The sequence below is a fragment of the Meleagris gallopavo genome, chromosome 6 (genome assembly GCF_905368555.1).
Source record: "Meleagris gallopavo chromosome 6, MGAL_WU_HG_1.1, whole genome shotgun sequence".
Classification (NCBI taxonomy): domain Eukaryota; kingdom Metazoa; phylum Chordata; class Aves; order Galliformes; family Phasianidae; genus Meleagris; species Meleagris gallopavo.
Window position 1 is genome coordinate 236,021 of NC_139409.1, and position 21,893 is coordinate 257,913.

The window sequence follows — 21,893 nt, forward strand, 5'->3', positions numbered from 1 at the left end:
GGAGATGGGGATGCTGGGTCTGCCCCATGGAAACGCAGGGCTGTGTGACACTGCATGGTGTGGTCACAGCACCCGGTGACAACAGACACTGTTTTGGGATACTGACTGAGCAATACGTAACACTGAAATCACAGAGGTCAGAAAAGAACATAAGATCAGCTGTTGGGCCATCCAAGGGTATGAGAATCCACTCAGCTGTTAACAGACATAGGCCAGCCAGGTGGGAGCTCTCAAAGCAAAATCACTGATGGGAACAGGTGATGATAAATGGCAAACGTGTGTCCAGTACGTGCACAGAGGTCTGACCTATCTGCATTTGACTCGTGCTCTTTACTTAATGAGCCCAAGGAAAGTATGAACAGAGAACGTGAAGGTAACAGAACCCGCACTGAGCTGAAATGCTGTGATGTCTGTGGTTCAGCCACGGCTCCCTCCAGCCCCCGCGTTCCCTCAGTGCTGTCTGTGTTATGGGAGCACCCCAGCAGCCCTTGGTGCCCACCAGGAGCACCTCCAGGGCTCCACCTCCCCCCCACCCTCACCCCAACCCCATCGCTGCTGCGCTGCACAACGCACTCTGACAGTGACAGCCCCGTCCCTTACAAAACCTCACACATGAAGATGGCTCAGTGTTACAGCCAACCTGGACAAATGGTGGATCCTCTTTTGGGAGCATTTATTTGCCCTCTCTCAAGCAAACCCGCTCTAGAGCTGACAGAAGTTTACACCTGGCACGGTCACTGGGTGAGTCTCTGGCTCATGGGCACCACGACCCCCACGGCACTACAACCCCCACGGCACCACGACCCCCACAGCACCACGACCCCCACGGCACCACGACCCCAATAGGCACCACGACCCCCATGGCACCACAACCCCCATAGCACCACAACCCCCATAGCACTACGACCCCCATGGCACCACAGCCCCCACGGCACCACAACCCCCATAGCACTACGACCCCCATGGCACCACAACCCCCATGGCACCACGACCCCCATGGCACCACGACCCCCACAGCACCACGACCCCCATGGCACCACGGCCCCCACGGCACCACGACCCCCACAGGCCATACATGGACCTGGCCCAACCACCTGCCATGTCACAGCGCTGCCACCCCCACCCCCAGCCGCCCCCTGCTCTGCTGGTGCCCACAGCCCAACCTCAGTACCCACCCATGGAGCCCCCGCCGCTGCAGCCCCTGCTGAGCCCCCGAGCAGCACAGAGCTCTCTGCAGCCACTTCAGCTGCAAACCTGAAACCTCACACACAGAAGCCAAAACAGACCCAGAAACAGAGAACCAAGTACAGGCAGCCCGGTTTACCCAGCCAGAAGGCACAAGAATCCAAACCTGGGAGTGAGCACCTAATAAAATGAGGGCAAAGGGGTCCTTCAGGACAGACACTGCAGGAAGCAGCTGAACGCAGGGGCAGTGCTTGGCTGTGCCTGCCCTTTGCTGCTGCACCAGAGGCAGGGACAGCAGCTGGGAGTGCTGCAGGTCCTGGTAGCACTGCTGCACTGCCTGCACCGGGGCTGCAAGCCCTGCAGTCCACTTCTTTGTGATGGCAGATCGTGGAGATTTGGCCCAGCAGCACGTGGGGAGCTCTGCTTTTTCCTGGAGGAACCTCTCCATGCACAACAGAATCACAGAATCACAGAATCACAGAATCACAGAATCACAGGCCTGGGTTGCAAAGGAGCACAATGATCATGTAGTTTCAGCCCCCCTGCTGCGTGCAGGTCGCCAACCAGCAGCCCAGGCTGCCCAGAGCCACATCCAGCCTGGCCTCGGATGCCTGCAGGGACGGGGCACCCACAGCCTCCTTGGGCAACCTGTTCCAGTGCTCCGAGAGAGGCAGGAGCCTCAGGGGCACACAGCCTCGGCAGGGCTGCAGGCAGGCGCATCCCCTCTGCATCCCCTCCTCGCTGCTCCTCACCGTCGGGCTCACTCCTCCACAGTTCCTCCCCGAGCACAGGGGCTGCGCACCGAGCAAAGGAAGCCGGGAGCGGCCCGCTCCCATCACACGCTTCCTCCCCTTCCCCGCACGCCGCCGGCCGGTGCGGTGCTGCCTCTGCTGGGTTCGGATGGTGGCGGTGCTCCGTAAAAGCAGCAGTAGCAATATGCAGTGTAATGAAGCAGGGAGCAGCCATGGCCCCCAAAGGACTCGTTTGCTCCACAAATCTCCCTTCCGCTCACTTTTTTGCTAAGAATTTTAACACCAAACTTAATTGTAAAGTCGCGTATTGATTGGAAAATGCAAATGGCAATTTAAATGTAATCTAAGCTCCCAGCATGATCCCCGCTCCCGAGGAGGAGGAGCTGCTGCCCTGGGCACTGCTGCAGCGCGGCCCAAACGGAGCCGGGCCGGACCGGGACCGGGCTGCGGTGCTCCCAGAAACATGCGTGCACAATTAGGAGCCCCTGGTGACACACAGCCGGGGGAGCACCGTCCTCATTAACCCACTTCTCTGGGATGGGCGTTCAGCTGCAAGGAAGCACTTCCAGCCCTCCTGGACCTCGTGAAGCTCCAGGCACAGCAGCAGCACGGAGCGCAGGAGGAGCGGCTGCAGCAGAGCAGCTCAGAGCGCACGGCCTCCCGTCCCCCTGCGCTGCGTGGGTGCCAGAGGGCAGGAGATGGAGCAGCTCAGCTGGGGGTGCGCTCAGTTCTGCCGCACGGTGGGGACAGGCAGTGCAGCGTGTGCTCCTCCGCAGTCCAGAAAAGCCTCCACCCAGCCCACGCACCCACCTGGGCCTCTCACCCTGCAGCCCTCCAGCCGCTGGCCCGGGATCTGTGTGCAAACCCAAAGCCCCGAGAGCACAGCACGCCGCTCACAGTTCCGGCACCGCAGCTGCAGCGCTGAGCCCTGCCTGCAGAGCTGCACTCACAGTGCACAGCCCCAGGTGTTGGGAAGCACCCACCCACGGCACAGGTCCTGATCAGAGCGCAGCCATCGCCGTCTGTCCCCAGGCTCTGCCGCACAGAGCAGTGCTTTGGGAGCCCCTGCTCCCGTCTCATTGGTGGTACCTTCATGGGGGGCTGCCTGGCGGGGGCCGGGAGTACAGCAGAGACCTGCAGCACCCCAATATCCCTGCACAGTCACCCCACCCTCATTCCACAGGGAGCAGGTTGCTGGCCTGTGTTCTCCATCAGGAACAAAGCTCTGCACCCTCCTGAGATGCTGTGGAAGGACCGTTTGGTTCAGGCAAGCAGGAGAGCTGCAATTCTGACTGCCACGGCATCTCAGGAGTGGGGCAGTTCCCCGCAGCACTCTGCACTGCCCAAGGCTGGCAGCACAATGGAGCCCATGAAAGGAGAGCAGCCCTGTGCCCTGAGACCACCTGGCTGGGAGAGCACTGCTCCCCAGCAATCCCACAACTGCTCTGAAGCACTGCTGCTCCAGCAGCCTGGGCACAGCCCAGCAACGCACAGATAGGGGAACAGGCAGGGGAAGCACCCTGCTCTGAGAGGCCCCCAGCCAGGGAAGCAGTGGAAGAAATGGTAACGAGCACCATGATCACCACTGCAGCCAGGAGAATAAGAAAAGGATCTGCACCTCCCAAGAGGAGGGCTGTGACCAGCACACAGCCGTGCTGGGGCTGTGCACACTGTGCCATGCTGGAAGTACAGCATCCCCACAGTTCTGTCCCCACTGCCCCCCAGACATGGCTCTGCCCTTGCACTGCTGCCATCCCCAGCATTGAGCTGCCCTGGGCAAACCCACTGCAGTGCCACCAACGCAGTGCTTCACTGCAGTGCAGCGATCTGGGAACTCCTGCAGCAGCACACTGACTGTGCTGGGTAGGGGAATCCCAGCGTGGTTTGGGTTGGAAAAGACCCCAAAGCCTCCCCCAAGCCTTAGGGACACCTCCCACAGCTCCATCCATGGCCTTCAGCACTGCAGGAATGGGGCACCCACACCTCTGGGCAGCAGTGAGAGGGCCTGGGTAAAGAATTTCCTCCTTGCATCTCACCCAAATCTCTTCTATTTAACTTAAAGCCAATCCTCTGGTCCTCTGAGGGTCCACCCCCAGCAGGTTCCCCCATGGATGCATGCCCTCCCTGTGCACACAGCTGAGCATGGGCATAGCCAGGGGCTGCAAGGGTGTGCGTGCATCAGTGCAAGAAAACCCCGGTGCCAACATCACCCAGTGACCACTTGCCCTCTCACCCAGCACTGCTGCTCTCAGGCTGACATGCACACAGACACCCAATGCTTTGGGTCAGCTCACTGGGGTCAACTCCCAGCGCCTCGAGTTCCCCTTGGGCCAAACAGCACATGGCATGGCACTGCACAGCACAGCACAGCACAGCACAGCATGGCACGGCACAGCACGGCACGGCACAGCACAGCACGGCACGGCACAGCACAGCACGGCACGGCACGGCACGGCACAGCACAGCACAGCACAGCACGGCACGGCACGGCACGGCACAGCACAGCACAGCACAGCACGGCACAGCACGGCACGGCACGGCACAGCACAGCACGGCACGGCACAGCACGGCACAGCACAGCACGGCACGGCACAGCACAGCACAGCACAGCACGGCACGGCACGGCACAGCACAGCATGGCACGGCACAGCACAGCACGGCACGGCACAGCACAGCACAGCACAGCATGGCACGGCACAGCACAGCACGGCACGGCACAGCACGGCACGGCACAGCACAGCACAGCACGGCACGGCACAGCACGGCACGGCACAGCACAGCACAGCATGGCACGGTGCAGCCACTTCATATAATCACAGAAACCTTAGAGTTGGGAGGGACCTTTAAAGGCCATCTACTCCAACTCCCCTGCAATGCACAGGACACCACAGCTGGATCCTGGGGTGGACCTTTTTGTGTCCATGTCTCTCCCGTACTGAGGACCCCACATCTGGACGCAGCGCTCCAGGTGGGGCCTCGCAGTGCAGAGCAGAGGGGCAGGATCACCTCCCCGGACCTGCTGGCCACGCTTCCTTCGATGCAGCCCAGGATACAGTTGGCTTTTGGGGCTGAGGACGCATTGCTGGCTCATGTCCAGCTTCCCATCCACCAGTACCCCCAGGTCTTTTTCAGCAGGGCTGTGCTCAATCCCTTCATTCCCCAGCTTGCATTGGCAGTGAGAGCTGCCTCAACCCAGGTGCAAGATTTTGTATTTGCATTTGTTGAACTCGTGAGGTTCACCTGGGCCAGCTGATCAAGTTTGTCCAGGTCTGTCTGGATGGCATCCTGTCCCTCTGATGCTCTGACTGCACCCCACAGCCTGGTGTCATCAGCAACTTCCTGCTGCTCCCAGCCCTCAGAGCCCTCGGTGCTGCTCAGGGCAGAGGATGCAGGGAGCCAGAGCGCAGTGCAGGGCGGCGCAGGGCTGCGGCAGGTGTGGGGCACAGATGCCCTCTGCTGGAACCGCTCCTGCTGCAGCCCTGTCCCCGTGCTCAGTTTTCCGACAGGAAATTCTCTGTGCCCTGTCTGCACCCAAGGCCCCTTCGGGAGCCACCCTCACTGCATCACAGAGGCATTAAGGCCGGAGAAGACCCCTGAGGTCCCCAAGCTCAACCCCCGCCGTGCCCACTGACCGCGTCCCAAAGTGCCACGTCCCCGTGGCTCTGGACGCCCCCAGCGAAGGCGTGCCGGTACCCAGCTGCTCCTGGGGCAAGAAACGGTTCCCAGCACTCAGCCCAATCCATCCCAGGCACAACGTGAGACCACTCCCCCTGCCCTACTGCCGTAAGATGGAGCAGAGCCGACCCCACCACCCTCCATCCCCTCAGGATTTGCAGAGCAGTGAGGTCTCCCTCAGCCTCCTCTGCTCCACACCGACCCGTCCCAATCCCCACCCGCTCCCGCAGCACGGCGCTGCCGACCCCCACAGCCCCTCTCTGACACGCTCCAGAGCCTCAGTGTGCTTCTGGCACCGCGGATCCAGCACTGAGCGCAGGGGGGTGCGGGGGGGACACGAGGGAACGGCGCGGGGAGGATCGCACCTGCTTCATGGGGATGGCCCTCCCGCTGCCGATGCTGTCCGCCTTGCACTCCGGCACCTTCTTGTCCCGCTCTGCGTCCGCGCCCTTCCGAGACTGGAAGAGAAGAGATGGAGGTCGTTAGGGTGGGATGGGAGGGACGCGGCCCGGCCGCCCCACGCAGGTCAGAGCCCCGCGCTCCCGGCCCCCCGGCCCCCGGCCTGCAGCCCCGGCCCCGCAGCGCTGTCCTACAGAGCGGGGCCGCCCGCCCCCGGCACACGGACACGGCACAGACAGATGCGTGGGATGCGGTGAGCATGGATGGCAGCGGGAGAGCCGAGCGGTGAAAGGAACTCACACCTCTACCAATCCAACAGGTTTATTCCGGGAGCACACTTGCACCATACAAAGTAGCACGGTCACCGGGCGGACACCAGCCCTTACAAAAGAGCATGGACAGTAAATACCGATCCCACGGCCGGGGCCGAGCGCGGCGCCCGCCGGGCAGAGCAAACCCCAATAAATACAATATGAAGTGTACAGTCTGTGGAGCGGAACTCATTCAAGGTGCTTAGGACAGAGGGCAATACCACGTCATACACGGCATGGAGCACGACCAATACATTCAGAACCACGACAATGAGAGGGCAGCGCGGCGCCGCTGCAGCGTCCCACACCCGTCGGGAGCGCCCGTGTGCTTTGGATCGGAGGGGGACGGCAGCCCCCCGGCCGGGACCCCCATCCGCCGGCCCGGGGCCCAGAGCAGAACAAAGAGATCGAAAGAGAAGAAACTAAAGAGCCACAGACGGCCGCCGTGCTGCGAGGAGAGGAGCAGGAGTCCATGCAGGAGGTGCGGCGGGGAGGAGGGAGCCGGGGGCCGGCGGCGCCCGCAGAGCTCCAAGCAGCAGCGAAGCGTCCCTGGGCCCGTCCAGCCGCACTCGCTGCCATCGCCGTCCCGGCGCCACACGTCGTCCCGTCCCGTCCCGTCCCGTGGGGTCGTCGCCCGGCAGCCCCACGGGTGCCGCCAGCATCCGGCAGGCCCAGCAATGTCCCGGCAAAGTGCAGCGCAGGCCGTCGCGGCGCCTCCTAGACTTTACATGGGGGGATTTAAAAGGCTCCTGCGTGTCTCCGAGGGGGGGACCCATGCTGGCTGGAGGGCGGGCGAGCCTCTAATCTTAGATCAATCCCAGTGCCCATCCCTTATCCGGCCCTGGAGAGGCAATGAAAAGTGAGAGAATTGGTACAGAGGTGCCGTGTAACCACCTGGATCTTCTAATTTGGAAGGAGTTGGAAAGGCCTTTTTGTTGATGAAAAGTTGGAAACAGTGGCACATATCTGCAAATATTGAAAGAATAAAGAGTTTGGCAAGTTATACTCAGAACACGGACACGAGATGCCGGGTGGGCGCAGCCGGACCGGGCGGCGGGCGGCAGCGGGGACGGGCGGGCACCGCCTCCAGCCAGCGGCCCCCCACGCAGCCCTCCCCTGCAATGGCAGGGCCCAGAGCAAAGAGGAGGAGAGGAGAGGACAGGAGGAGAGCAGGAGGAGGAGGAGGCAGGAGCCAGGCACAGCTCGGGCCGGATCGGAGCAGCGCGGGGCGCAAAGAGACCGTGCCCGGCTGGGGGACCCGGCATCGGGGGCACAGGGACACGGGGACAGCTGCCGCTGCGCTACGCTGCCCGCAGGGAAACCAGTGGCAGAAAGAGCCATCCCTGCCTGCCTGCCTGCCCTGCCCCACTGCGGGAGGAGGTGTCAGGAGCTGCTGCTGCTGCTGCCACGACCACACAGGGTGACGACTTCAATGTGAGCCATGTGCGCGCCAGCACGGAGCAAGCAGTGAGCCCAGGATGAGCGCGGGTGAGCGGCGCGGTGAGAGCAAGCCGGAGCCCAGAATGAGCAAGTGAGCAAGAGCTGCAGGAGGGTGGTGACATCCACAGCAAAGAAGCGTGACCCCACAGTGAGCCCTCCGCCTCCCCATGAGCGCGTCTGCACCGAGTGAGCGTGGCACCCGCAGGCTGTGAGCTGAGCGTGGCACCGGCGCTCCGAGAGGAGCGAGAGCGTGAGCATGAGCTGACGGCGAGTCCAAACCCGCGGTGAGCAGAGGATGGGTGGCAGTGCATGGGCGCACGGTGCACAGCAGCAAGCATGAGCGAGAACGGCGGGAGCGGGGAGGCCATCGGCACCGAGGGGCAACAAAAGCACGATCACCAACAACGGGACACCTCCGGGCATCGCCAGGGAGGTGTGGGCACACGGAGGGGACAGCAGTGAGGAGGAACAGCCGCGTGTGCGGAGCCGTGGAGCCGCTGCCCTGGGCTGCAGGGCGGGCTGGGGACAGGCAGACAGCGTGTGTGCTGCGGGGACCAGGAGCGCGTGCACAGATCCAGGGGCACGGAACTGGGGGCAGGGCGGGGAGCGCATGGAGCACTGGGGACCCCCAGAGTGGGAGCTGCCGGGACATCCCGGCAGGAGGAGGGGGATGTGCTCCCAGCACAGGAGGAGTTGGGAATTTGGGATGCCAATAGTGCAGGAGAGGGATGGGGTGTCGCTGAGTCGGTGCGATCGGGGACCAGAGCAGTGGCAGCTGTTCACACGGTAACACAGTGCAACACGGACAATGGTTGGTGGCGGGCAGTTCCACAGACAGCAGACACGGAGTACGGAGCGATGGAGGCTGGGAAGCACACGTAGATGGGAGGAGGGCCTGAGCCTGGCACACGTACCGGGCACCGGGGGAGAGGAACGCGGGGACCTGACCTGGGCACGGGGACCGGGAGCACCGCTGCGCTGACAGCACAGGGACACTCGGGGGCTGCTGACAGCAGGGCAAGTGTGAGCAGGACCGCGTGCACGGTGTGAGCACACCGGAGGCGGGCTGCTTTCAGCCAGCCAGCAGCCAATCCCTGCACCAAGGCCCCGCGCTGCCCAAGTCACGCAGCTCTGCCGGCTCCCTGCCGCCTCCATTCTCTGCTGCTCTCCCCAGTCCCCAGCAGCCCCCACAGCACTGCAGCTGTCACGCAGCCGCGAGGCTCGGGTAGCAGAGCCACATGCTGGCACAGCACAGCTGGCATTGCCGGGGGGCACCGGAGGCTTTGTGCCACGCTCTGGGGACACAGCTCCAAGGAGGAGCAGAGCTCAAGGGTGCTGTGCACACAGGGTGCAGCTCTGCCCAGCAATGGACAGGGAGCTCTGCTCCCTGCACACAGCGCAACACGCCCTGGGCACACTCCTGATGTGCGAGGAGCGGCTTGCTGACGCACACCTGCGCACACACCAGGACCAGTGCTCTCTGCTGTGCCCCTACACGTGCAGAAGCATCGCCCCTCTCCCCGCCCCTACCTGGCCAGCACGGCCAGGTTCCCTGCAGCCTGGCACAGACAGGGGCTGCCTGCCCTTCTCCCGGCTCCGCAACGCTCCCAAAGCTCCTCCGGCCCCGGGGCTGCGTACCGTGAAGATGTTGGAGCGCCGCTTGGACTGCTTGCGGATGGGGGTGGGTGTGTTGGAGGCAGCGATGGTCTCGATCCGCAGCTCCCGCTGGCTGATGCTGGGGGTGGAGGGCACCGAGGAGGAGTAGTCGCTGAAGGCTCCTCCGCCGTTGGTGGCCTAGGGCAGAATGAGATGGTGATGCTCAGCACGAGGCTGGCAGACGCGGGGACGCTGCGCCCCATGCACTGCACCTGGCACCGGGGGGGGCACGGGGAGCTGCTGCCCTTCTCTGCTTTTGTTTTCCCCCTGGAGGAACAGCAACATTCCGAAGCCAACAGTGACAAGGAAGGACTCAGTGGCACCAGCTGAGCCATCCACTCTCCAAGGCCCTAGCATGGAGCTGTGAGGAGCCCAGCCTCGCTGCTCCCTTCTGGGCTGAGCTGCGCACCAAGAGGACGTGCACCCTGCAGCTCTGGCCCTGGCCCTCCCACCACCCTGCTGCGGGTGCTGCCAGCCACGTTCATGCAGTATATGGAGAAAGCCCAGCTGGCAGCACAACGCCCACAGCCTGCAGATGGAGCCCAGAGCCTTTTGCAGCAAGAGATGAGGCCTAGGAGCCCTGCTGCCCCACACGTGTCCTGTGCTGGAGCAGGGGCTTGGAGCACCACGTCTGCCTGGAGACAGGAGAGCTTTTGCTACCCCAAATCCAGGACAGGGGGAACCCTGTCTGCTAACACCTCCCCAGGAGTACAGCACGCCAAACATACAGGCTCTGCCAAGGCAGGGCTGAAGAAGAGGCACACACAGTAAGGACTACCAGGGTCCAGAGAGTCTGCTGCTCCTTGTTAATGCATCCATGAAGCTATGACTGAGGGAAGGACTTCACACAGAAGGGACTGCAGAGTTTGAGCTCCTGCCCTAACAGCTGTGATAGATCCTATTTACGTGGGATGATGGACAACAAAGCTCCTAGGAAAAAATCTCACCGAATTGTGTTCTGTACTTTATACACTCCTGTAACATTGCGTTCATTCCTTGCCTAGCCAGAAAACCCTCCTTCAGCCCCGAGCCACCAGTGCCTGGTGCTGGGCCAAGTGCAGGATGCTGCAGCCCCGAGAGGCAGCAGCCACCACCACGTGGGTCTGAGGAAATGGAGCTCCAGGGCTGCAGGAGAGACCCAGGCCCCATGCAAACTTCAGCTGTGGGAGAACCTGACAAGGGGACCCCCCACGTCCGCTCCTGGAGCTGCTCCATCGACCCAAACGACACCCCTGGTCTCTACTGACATCTGAACACACGGCAGAAGCTGAAATCTGGGCAAAACACATGCAGAGATCCTTCCCATTAGCACGCAATGGGTGGATGCCATGAACTGCAATGAACACCGACAGCACTATGGGTGCTTGAGCAGAAAAGGGATCATTCAAAGTTCCCAAGTTGGCACCATCACACAGAAGCAAGGGCAGCAACAAGGAGCGAAGTCTGGGAAGGGCTCTGAGTGGAAGAGTGCAAACAAACAGCAGCCACTGCCTCAGCATCTGCACGGAACGGGGCAGGGGATGGGAGTGCACAGATGATGAGAGCACAGTGCAGGGCATCGTGAGCCCGGCGGGATGCTGGCACCACAGGGACACACACAGCTGCTGCCTGCGCTGCTCACACAGGGCTGTGCGCTGCCTGCAGCTCACGCTGCTGGAACATGCACTGCCAGGCTCTGCCGGGACATGCTGCAGCAGGCATGGAAGGCTCTCCTTACCAAGCACAGGTGAACTGCAGGTTGCTTTTCACTTCACTTGCAAACTTCATGTTTTCATCCCTGCCTGCCCTCATTATCCACAGCCCAAGCACTTCTGTATCTCAGCAAAGCACCTCACACTGCGGCCAGGCTGCGACAGAAAGGTGTCCCGACCCAGCAGGGTGAGCAGCAGGGCCAGCAGCAGGGCCAGGCCCATCAGCAGCACCCAGGGACACAGAGCACAGAGGGACACAAAGCACAAGGTCTGAGTGCTGCAGAGCCCGGGCTGTGCCCCTGCTCCTGGCTGCTGCTGGCAGAAGGACAAACTCCATCCCACAGCTAAGGGCAGCCCTGAGGACACCTCGGAGCCCCTGCAGAAAGATGCAGCAGATGTAGAAGCAGTGAGAATCAGGTGCAGCAGCTCCGAGCACTGCAAGTACCCACCGGCCCGTGGAACACCGGCACCCTGCAGGCAGGGAACAGGATGGGGCAGGTGGGAGCAGAGGCCAAGCCAGGATCCCAAACCCATCAGACCTGCTCGCCTCGCTGCAGGGGCAGGAGCAGCACACGGCCCCCCTGGGGCTGCAGGGTGACCTGAGCAGCCTGACAGCGGGTGCAGAAGCTTCCCAGGAGCCAGGGCAGGGGAGAGATGCTGCTGCCACGGCCTGATGGGCACGCTGTGCTCCTGGAGGTGTAGCTGGAAATGCTGAGCACAGCTGGCCCCTCTGCCCTGATGACAGCAGTGCGCCCTGTGGCACTGCGCACTGCTGTGGAGTTAAAGGAAAAACTCCAAAGACAAAATGAAACCAGGGTCTGCTTCAAGAACTGCATCACAAATCGAATCATCCCTCTGCAAGGACACCAAGCCCCTCCTGTGGCACCGCTGCCCACGGGCACAACGCTGTGGGTGCAGAGAACAGCCAGCCTGGCACCAGGTGGAGAGATCCTCTGACACAATGCTGAGAACACTGGGGTCCACTGGTACCTCTCCAGTAACTGCCATGGACTGGTGTGACAGCTGGCCGGGCTGCTGGGTACAGCAGCATCCATTTCTTACAGGCTCAGTTTGGCTTTCAGCATCTTCCAGAGCAGCTGGTCCCAGGACCAGCACAAGCAGCGGGCTGTCCCCAGCTCCTGCCTGCCCTAAGCAGCCCTCTGTAGGGATGCTGGTCCCATGCCCAGGAGACAGAGCTGTCCCTGCCCAGCACTGGGCACCGAGCAGGACATCCCCAGGCACAAAGAGGGGCAGTGCAGGCCATACCTGGCTGCAGTATGAAGTCAAAACAAAGACAAAGCAAAACAAAGCTCAGAATTCTCTGTCTGGCTTCTTGTCATCCTGTCTCTAAGCTCAATCCTGTGTTCCCAAATCATTCCTGGGGCTCCTTGTCCCTGCCTTGGTATCTGCTCCCAAGGGCCAGCAAATGCCATAGGAAACCCAGAGAGAGCTTCTACCTGAAATGGGAAAAGACAAAGCGGCGTTACCATCACTCCCTCATCCACCCTTGCTGATGGAGCAGAGCTGCACCTCTGCAGAACTCCTCCACCAGACAGGGACGGCAGCTCCTGCATGGCGCTGCGCCCTCGTGCAGCACCACCAGCACAGCTCACTGCACAGCAGTGGCTCTGGGCTCTCTGCACCCCTCTGCAGGAACTGCTGTGCTGCAGCAGCTGCGCACTGCCCAGTCCTGGCACGTTCCCTCCTGCCCGGGCCGTGTGCTGCATGCACCAACGGGCTGCTCTGCCCGGGTCAGCAACAGAACATCTGCAATTGACACAGTCTGGCTTCTCAAAGGCAGCTGGATTTGTTCTGGGGACACTGGGAAGCGGTTCCAGAACTTTGAGCCCCACTGAGAAGGTGAAAACACTGCAAGGCACTCTGCAATCACTCACCAGCTCTATTTCAGGGAGAAGTACTTCTGGCAATGGAAATCTGCAAGCACCAAGGCACAGAGTGCTGCAGCGGGTCCTTGGGAACCCAGGGGGCTGTGGTGGAGCCACAGAAGACCCAGGGAACAGAAACGAGCTTCGATCCTCACTGAGGCCCCCAGGCTGGTCAAGAACAGGGACAGACAAAGCTTTGGACGGGCACAGAGCAGGGATGGGACAGGGAAGACAGAGGGCAGAAGCTCCGGAAGGACGCGGCCTCTATCACTGCTGCAGTCCAGGCAGCCAGGAACTACTTCTCGTTCAGAAAGGCCTGACAGCGAGCTGCCATTCCCTGCTGGCTCATGCTGCGTTACTTCCCTGGAACGGCTCTGCTTCCCACCACATCTACCCAGGTCCCTCCGGCAAACCACAGGAGCACAGCAGGGAACTGAGAGAAAAGGTTCTGCCTCCGGGCCCAGGAGCCGACATCCACCTCTACACAGAGGTCGTCTGCACACCGGGCTGAAAGGTGCTCTGCAGGGAGGAAAGGAAAGCAAGGAGGTTTCTGAGCAAGAACCTTGAACACAGCTCACGCCACGCCATTAGAAACCTCCTCTGATGCCCCAACTTTGCCTTCCCATGGCCACTCTTAGATCCACCCCTTCTGTGCTCACCTTTTCATAAGAAGTGGTTTTCTTTCACATTTGTGTCCTTCAGAGGTCGGCTTTGGTCCATCTTGGCCCTCACTTTTCTAAGCTGAAGAAGCCAAGCGCTTGGCATCCTCCTGTACGTGAAGGTCTCCCTCCCACAAGCCTCCTTCCGAGGAGCCCATCACCACACAGAATGCTTTTGTCCACTACAAAGACACGCTGGCCGGCAGCGCAGTGCCATTATTTGCTTGTTTGTGTGCTTTTTTCGTGCTCTGCCACATCGAACACAACACGAAACAGCTCCTCCCTGAGGAACTCGGCCTGTGCTGCCCTCCTCCCTTCCCACACAGACTGCCTCCCATCTCCAATTCACCGTCCCCGCTTTGCTGGGACAATCCTCTCGCTGTTGGGTGCGCTCACATCTGCATTAACCTGGAGGCCTCCTGTCAGCCTTCCCAAGCAGTGTGGGTCACGGCACACCGCAGGACACTGCAGGTATGGCTGTGTACGTTTGCAGGCAGCTGTGCTCACCGCTCCCACTGCAAGCTGCTGGACACAAGCTCTGCTCAGAAGGCTGCGCGGCTCAGCAGCAGTTCTGCTGCCAGTGGGGCTCAGCATATTCACCTGCACACAGAACTCACGTGAATGGGCTGGAGCCCGGCCTGGAGCACCAGAAATCCATACAGAGCAGCTCACGGTCCAGCATCAAAAACCTACGGTCAGGCACAACGCTTATACGGGTATTTAAAGTCCCTGACGTAAGATAATCTCACTCTCTTCTCAGTTTCACACGCTCCTCTGAGTCCTTAGCCACCCTCTTCCTCAAAAACCACCCCTCGTGTTGCTCACCAACAAAGCAGCTGAGGGCTTCGCACTGCTCCATCTGGGTCATCTCCCAGCGCTCAGAGGACCCAGCTGCAGCCTTTGCTGCTCCCCAGTCTGACAGCAATGGATCGGACAAACAGATCTGGTGAAGTCCTTGCTCCAGGCCCAGTGATTTCAACATAACATCCATCTGCGGATGCCCCATCCCTGCAGGCAGTCAAGGCCAGGCTGGATGTGGCTCTGGGCAGCCTGGGCTGCTGGTTGGTGACCTGCACACAGCAGGGGGTTGAAACTGGATGAGCACCGTGGGCCTTTGGAACCCAGCCGTTCTATGATTCTACAGCAACAGCTGCTTTGGAGCTTGCTCCACTGGTCTGAGTGCCTGAGGAGCAGCAGAGCCATTTCTCACCTTCACCAGAAGCAGCTCAGCACTTGCACGTGCATTAGGAATTGTAACAAAGCCCCGCTGCAGCAAGCAGGCTGCCAAGGGTCTCCGGCACCACCCCCCTGCTGTGCCAGCCTGCTCTGCTCTCTGAGCTGCTCCATCACCCAGCACAGACACCGTGGCCGCTCCTGCCAGGCTGATGCTGTGCCTGAGGAACAGCACCATGCCCTCCTGAGCTCCCAGAGCACTCCCTTCTCCTCTGCACTACCCCTGGCACTCCAGAGATGAGCCCACCTGTATGCACACAGGCCAGCAGCCCCCTGGTGCCATGGCAGCAGGACCAGGTGCACTCCTGGCTGCATCACAGACCCCTGCTCTGCCAGGAGCTCCCTGCACACTGCTCACAGCTGTGCAGCAGCTGCTCCAGGAGCACCACACAACCTCTGCAGTCGTGCAGCAATGGCTGCAATGGTACTGCAGCCTGACACCAACGTCAGCAACGTTCTGGGCTACGGGCTGATGCTCCAGTGTGACAGCGGCTCTGCCCTCCCAGCAGCGACTCCAGGGCTGCGGTGTGAGCGCAGAGCGAGGCTGAACGGTCTGTGCAGTGCACTGAAGGAGGGGTGAGGAGGAGCATGTGGGGTTCCTGCCTTCCCCTGTTCCCGTTTCCCACCTGGTTGATGTGAACAGAAGGGATGGAGGCTGCGGAGACAGACGAATGGCTGGGTGAGTTGGGCAGGGACTTGCAGGGACCGATGGAGAGCTGCTGCTTCTTCCTCAGAGCCACCACCTTCTGAGCCACTGAAAGAGCAGAGAAAGGGACAGGGTCAGAGACCTGAAAGCCACTTCACCCCTCAACAAATGTCTGCAGAGCTTCAGCAAGACCCAAACCCTCCCCCTGTCCGATACCAACACCTGGGGCTCGAACTGCAGCATCCCATGGTAACAGGGGAGATTTCTGCAGAGCACCCAAACTGCCCATCCCCACCACAGTCACCACCACTGCACAGCTGCAAGGTTTGGTACAGCTCCTTTGCAATGGCCACACTGAGTACCCAAAGGCCACCACTCTCTTGGGTCCCATGCAGAGCACTGATTGCGCAGCCGCACAGAGCCCACGACCCCCTGGCAGTGGCCACGGGAGCCAGGGACAAACTGGGCAGCCCGGGCAGTGCCACCTCTCTTGGCCAGGGCACACGTGGCCCTCAGCTCTCCAGATGCTCCAGAAATGAACATCACAAACAGCCCTTCGTTCCTTCAGCCTCACTGCCCGATGCCAAAAGCCCAAAGCTGCATTTCAGCCTTCCCAATTTCCCACCTAAGGAGCACAGCATCAGCCAGGGCTGCACACCGCCCCTTCTGTCCCTCATGCACACTGCTGGCCATCCCCACAGTCACAACGAGGAGCTTTTGGGAACATCACATCCCCTGACCATGCTTCACACAGAACCATTAAGGTTGGAAAAGACTTCTGAGATCCCCATCCCCCCCGTGTCCACCAACCACATCCCCCAGTGCCACATCTCCACAGCTCCTGAACACCCCCAGGATGGTGACCCCAAACTCCCCGTGCAGCTGTGCCAGCACCCAGCTGCTCTTTGGATTAGAAATTGTTCTTGATACCCAACCTGACCCCCCAGCACGACCTGGAACAACAAACACTGAGCCGGAGAATCCCTGAGGCTGAACGTGGCAGAAACTGCTGATGCAGCAGCAAATTCCCACCTGCTCCCAGTACACAGAGGCTTTCCGTTCAGCACAGCGTGAGGCCTCCAAGAAGGGTGAACAGGAGGTGAGTGATGCAGAGGGGAACCCAGGCAGGACCCAAAGGCTGCAGCACAGCAGCGTCTGCCCCGCATCACGGCCATCTCTGGCTGCTGCAGCTCACAAGCAGTGAGCATCAGAGAGCGTTTTCTTTCCTCACTGACGCTGAAATACAGAGCGTTGGCCAAATATTTTTTGAGTCCTACGTTGCTATTACACATGCATACATTCCCACATCAGTGATCAAATCTCACTCGCCCCATCAGAGGGCATCTCGAGTTGGTTTTCACATTGCTGCTCACTGGGCAGAGCTTCTTCTACTTCTCCAACAGCAGCAGGACTCAGTTCTTCAAAGATGACCTCTGCCACCCTCACGGCTGTGCCTGGGGCCATTTGCTCACCAAGGTTTCTCTCCTTGCTACGCGGAGCTCTCAGGTACGCAGCCATTGCACCCAGCTTGGTGCAGAACCTGTGTCCAGGCACAGAGCTGCTACTGCCACGCGTCACCCACGGTGCTGCGGACTGGTTGGTCTGAGCACCTCACGTGACTTTAAAGCAGGGAGGGCAGTAGTGTGCAGCATGGCTGCAGCCCTCCCTGTGCTCCTCCAGGATCAGTGCTCAGAAACACCGCCGAGACAATCGCTGCCAAAGGGCTCCTCACAATTTGCCCTCCAACCTTTGCTCCAGCACAGAACTGCAGGGATTGGAAGGGGCCGATAGAGATCGTGGAGTCCAACAGCCCAAAGCAGAATCCTACAGCAGGTTGCACAGGAAGGTATCTGGGAAGGTCCTGAATATCTCCAGAGAAGGAGACCCCCACTCCTGCGGGTGTCCCAGGGCTCTGTCACTACGCAGTGAAGCATTAGTGCGGAACTCCCTGTGTTCCAGTTTATGCCCATGAAATACTGCTGAGACGAGGCGTGACGGCTGAGTTACCTCCATGCTGATGGTTCTCGCTGTTGTCCCGGCATCCTCTAAGCTCTCTGAGACTCCTGCATTTAGAACAAAGCTCCTCAACCCTACGCCTCCAAAGCTAAGCAACCAGCAGGTGCTGCTCCCACCCCGCCGGGAGCTCCTGGCAGGAGAGGAGGCTCTGCACTGCCCACCCCTGCAGGCACCCACAGCTGGCACTGCCGAAGCTCTGATGCCACAGCTGGGACCTTCCCACAGCCTCCCCATGCTCAGCAGCACTGCACTGGGGCTCCTGCACAGACAGAGCCTTGGGGAGGAAGCACTGGCCTCAGTCTTTAGCCAGGCATCACCAACGGTCACACCAGGACCAGCACAACATCAGCGTGCTGCCCAAGGAGACCGGCACTGCATGTTGCTCAGAGCATGCACCTGGAACTGATCCTGCACCTGGAACTGATCCTGCACCTGGAACGAGGTCACAGAATCACAGAAACACCAAGGTTGGAAAAGACCTACAGGATCATCCAGCCCAACCATCACCAATAGTCCTCACTAAACCACGTTCCTCAACGCAACATCCAAACGTTCCTCGAACACCTCCAGGCTCGGTGACCCCACCACCCCCTGTGCAGCCCATTGCAGTGCCTGACCACACTTTCAGAAACGTAGCATTTCCTAATGTCCAGCCCAAACCTCCCCTGGTGCAGCTTGAAGCCATTCCCTCTAGTCCTATCACCAGTCCTATCACTGACTGCATAGAGAGGTCAGTGCTGCGCAGTACGGATATGTGAGCAAACTCAGCAAAATGAGCAGCAACCTCAGGTTGCAGATCTTCCCTTCTCCAATGTGGACCTTAAAGATCACCGAACCGCAGCATGGTTAGGAGGAACTTCACAGCCCCCACAGCCCCACACCAGTTGGGCTGCCCGGAGTCCCTCCGTGGCACTGGGTACCTCCGGAACGGGGCACCGCAGCGGCGCTGGGCAGCAGTGCAAGGCTCTCATTGCCTCCGGGTGAAGAATCTCCCTCCACCATCTGACCCAAACCTCCTCTCTTTTAGTTTAATATCCTCCTTGTCCCATCAGTTCTGTGCCAGCCGGCAGCTGGTCGTTACCTGGGCTTTCTCCCCATGTAGGTATCCAGGTATTGTAATCACGTTACTCCTCAATCTTCTCTATCTGTGAAATGGTTGAGCTCCTCAGTGTCTCAGCTACTTTTTCTGACCTTTGATTCATTTTTACAGTTTCTTGATGTTTTTCGAATGTTCATTTCCCTGCACCCCTTTGAAATGCCAACAGCAGAATCCAGCACGTGTCTCCAGCAGCGGTCCTCCTGCATGCAGACAAGGACCCCCCCATCTCCCCACTGCTGCTCCCCGCTCCGCGTCCCAGGGACACCACCTGGAGAAGTTCTCCTCGTGCTGAGACCGCCCTCAGTCCTTGTTCCCACATCAGCCTGCACCACCATTGGTTTGCTTGCACTGTCCCCAGCTGCTACACTCTGCAACGCACCCCAGGGTCCCTCTGGCCTTCCTGGCCCCTCATCACAGACCTGGGCTGTGCGTGCCGAGCAGCCGCGCTGCATGCCGTGTGCCTGGCAGCCCTCGCGGCAGCACTCCCAGCTGACAGCCGTGCTCAGGGGTGCTAAGCCCACACTCTGGCCAGCACTGCCTGGCCCCGACACCTCCACCCACGGCAGTTACCATCCTGGAAGACCCTCTCCACGTTCAGCCCGTAGGTGGCACAGGTCTCGTAGTACGTGCAGCGCTTCAGGTCATTGGAGAGCTTCCGTGCCCGAGAGTCATCGATGACACGAGGGTTGGTGGCACTGATGGCATCTGCAAGGCAAGGCACAGAGGTGAGGAGCAGGCAGCTGTGCGCTTCACACCCGCGGCCCCGGGGCACTCCTGGCCTCCTGCTCCTTCACACCGATACTCACCTGCACAGCACATCCTGCCCTACTAATGCCTCGGGCAATGAAGTCCCACATCTGCACAACGTGGATGTGCTAACGTTTTCAAATGAACCTTCCTCTACCCTCCTGACCCCCAGACACCGCACTTCTGAGAACGGCAGCAAGGAGCGGGAGGTGAAGCTGGGAACACAAAGCTGCCTGGGTGTGTGGCGCAGGACAGGGCTCCAAGAACACCCGGCACCACGGTGGGACCGCTGCTGAGGGCAACTGGGGGATGCGCAGAGACAGCAGACGGAGCTGGGGGCAAAGGCGTAAGCAGTGCGGCCCTGGGCGTGAGCACAGCCCCAACCCATGGGGATGATGCTGCTCACATGGGCTGGCAGTGACTCGAGTGCCACGGCAGCTGGAACCACCACGCACTCGTCTGCAAGTCTGCCTCATACGGCAGAGCCGAGCGGATCTGTCATCATTTCAGCTCTTAGGGCCACACTCGACAGATTAAAGAACCAAAGGGAAGAAATGATGCTCAGTTAATGGGGAAAGATGGCTCTGAAGGTGCGCTCACAGCTGGCGGCGCTAACAAGAGGCTGTTTGTACCTCCCAGCCCAGTGCCACACCAAGATCCCTCGGTCCTAAACCAGTTCCACGGTCTTTAAATATCGGAATTTTAACCACTTTGTCCCGCACTCAGCCCGGGGCACAGAGCACACAGATTGAGACCTGCTGGCACCGCCCATTCCCAGCCCCGGAAGCTCTTGGTGGCTCAGGAGCTGGGTCCAACCAAGGCTTTCTTCCTATTCCCCATCGCCTGCTCTCGCTCTCTGCTGTCACCTCGCACCGGCAGAACGCGTGCAGGGTCCCTTCTGCCCGCGCCCTGTGCCCGGACACAGGAGGACTCTCAGCACGGAAACGCAGAGCGGCGATTCCTTTACCGCTCCCCTTTCCGCCCCTGTTGCTCCCCTCCCTGCTTCCCAGGCGCCGCAGTTTGGCTGTTGGAAGCCCTGCTGCCCCAACACGCCGGGGAGGCGGGATCCAACTCCGGGCCCCAGCCCTGCCAGGCCGGAGGAGGAGGGCAGCTCTGCATCGCCGCTCCTCCCCACGCCCAGGCTGGGCTGGCAGCACTCGGGGGCGGCGGAGCCCCACCGCCCAGCAGGGAACCGCTCAGCCCGTGGGAGCTGGCAGCTCCGTGCCACCCCTCAAACCTCCCCTGCTGCAACTTGCCCCAGCAGCACCAAGCCCTCAGGCGTCAGCCCCGACGCTCAGCCAGTGCAGGCAGGAGCTGCGAACGCAGCGCCAAAGGCAGCGGCACGAGGTGGAGACAGAAGCAGCTCTGTGCACAGAAGCTGGGAGGGCTGGAGGAGGAATTAGGGAGCTCCTCCAACGCCCCTAACCCAAGGGTCTCCTAATAACTGCTTTAATGCAGCCTACAGACCAGCTGCCCACACTCACCCTGTGTGCCCACCAGCACCATCGGCACCTCCGCCGTGTTCCGGTAGCTGCAGAGCCGCAGGTAGTAGTTGTACACTGTCTGGAAGCTGATCTCGTCCTCCAGGCTGAAGACAAACACCACGGCATCAACCCAGGCAGCGAACTGAGGGTGGGAGACACAGCAACAGTCACAGACCATCACCGACCACCAGCAGCACTGCACAGCCCTGCGCTCCCTGCCGCACGATGTGCACAGGCAGCAGCAACAAACACACACACAGCCCTGCACTCACACACAGCCCTGCATTCACACACACACAGCCCTGCACTCACACACACACAGCCCTGCACTCACACTCACAGCCCTGCACTCACACACACACAGCCCTGCACTCACACACACACAGCCCTGCACTCACACACTCACAGCCCTGCACTCACACACACACAGCCCTGCACTCACACTCACAGCCCTGCACTCACACACACAGCCCTGCACTCACACACACAGCCCTGCACTCACACTCACAGCCCTGCACTCACACACACAGCCCTGCACTCACACACACACAGCCCTGCACTCACACACACACAGCCCTGCACTCACACACACAGCCCTGCACTCACACTCACAGCCCTGCACTCACACACACAGCCCTGCACTCACACACACAGCCCTGCACTCACACACACAGCCCTGCACTCACACACACACAGCCCCCCCCCCCCCCCCCCCCCCCCCCCCCCCCCCCCCCCCCCCCCCCCCCCCCCCCCCCCCCCCCCCTGCACTCACACCACAGCCCTGCACTCACACACACACAGCCCTGCACTCACACACACAGCCCTGCACTCACACACACACAGCCCTGCACTACACACACAGCCCTGCACTCACACACACCACTCAAAACAGCCCTGCACTCACACACACACAGCCCTGCACTCACACCACAGCCCTGCACTCACACACACAAGCCCTGCACTCACCACAGCCCTGCACTCACCCACACCTGCACTCCCACACCGCCCACAACA

The 21,893-nt window shown here is 60.8% G+C and overlaps 1 protein-coding gene across 4 annotated transcripts in view; it reads right to left on the minus strand.

Annotated features, from left to right (window-relative positions):
• The window catches only part of AGAP3 (ArfGAP with GTPase domain, ankyrin repeat and PH domain 3), a 71,531-nt gene that overhangs the window by 37,469 nt on the left and 12,169 nt on the right, over positions 1-21,893 (minus strand). For all 4 annotated transcript variants that reach the window (XM_085226744.1, XM_085226743.1, XM_085226745.1 and 1 more), the window contains exons 5-9: positions 20,880-21,021; positions 19,219-19,353; positions 15,514-15,641; positions 9,401-9,556; positions 5,978-6,070 (exon numbers count right to left, since the gene is read on the minus strand). In XM_085226744.1, the coding sequence (XP_085082870.1) occupies positions 5,978-6,070; positions 9,401-9,556; positions 15,514-15,641; positions 19,219-19,353; positions 20,880-21,021 (654 nt within the window). The remainder of the gene's footprint in view (positions 1-5,977; positions 6,071-9,400; positions 9,557-15,513; positions 15,642-19,218; positions 19,354-20,879; positions 21,022-21,893) is intronic.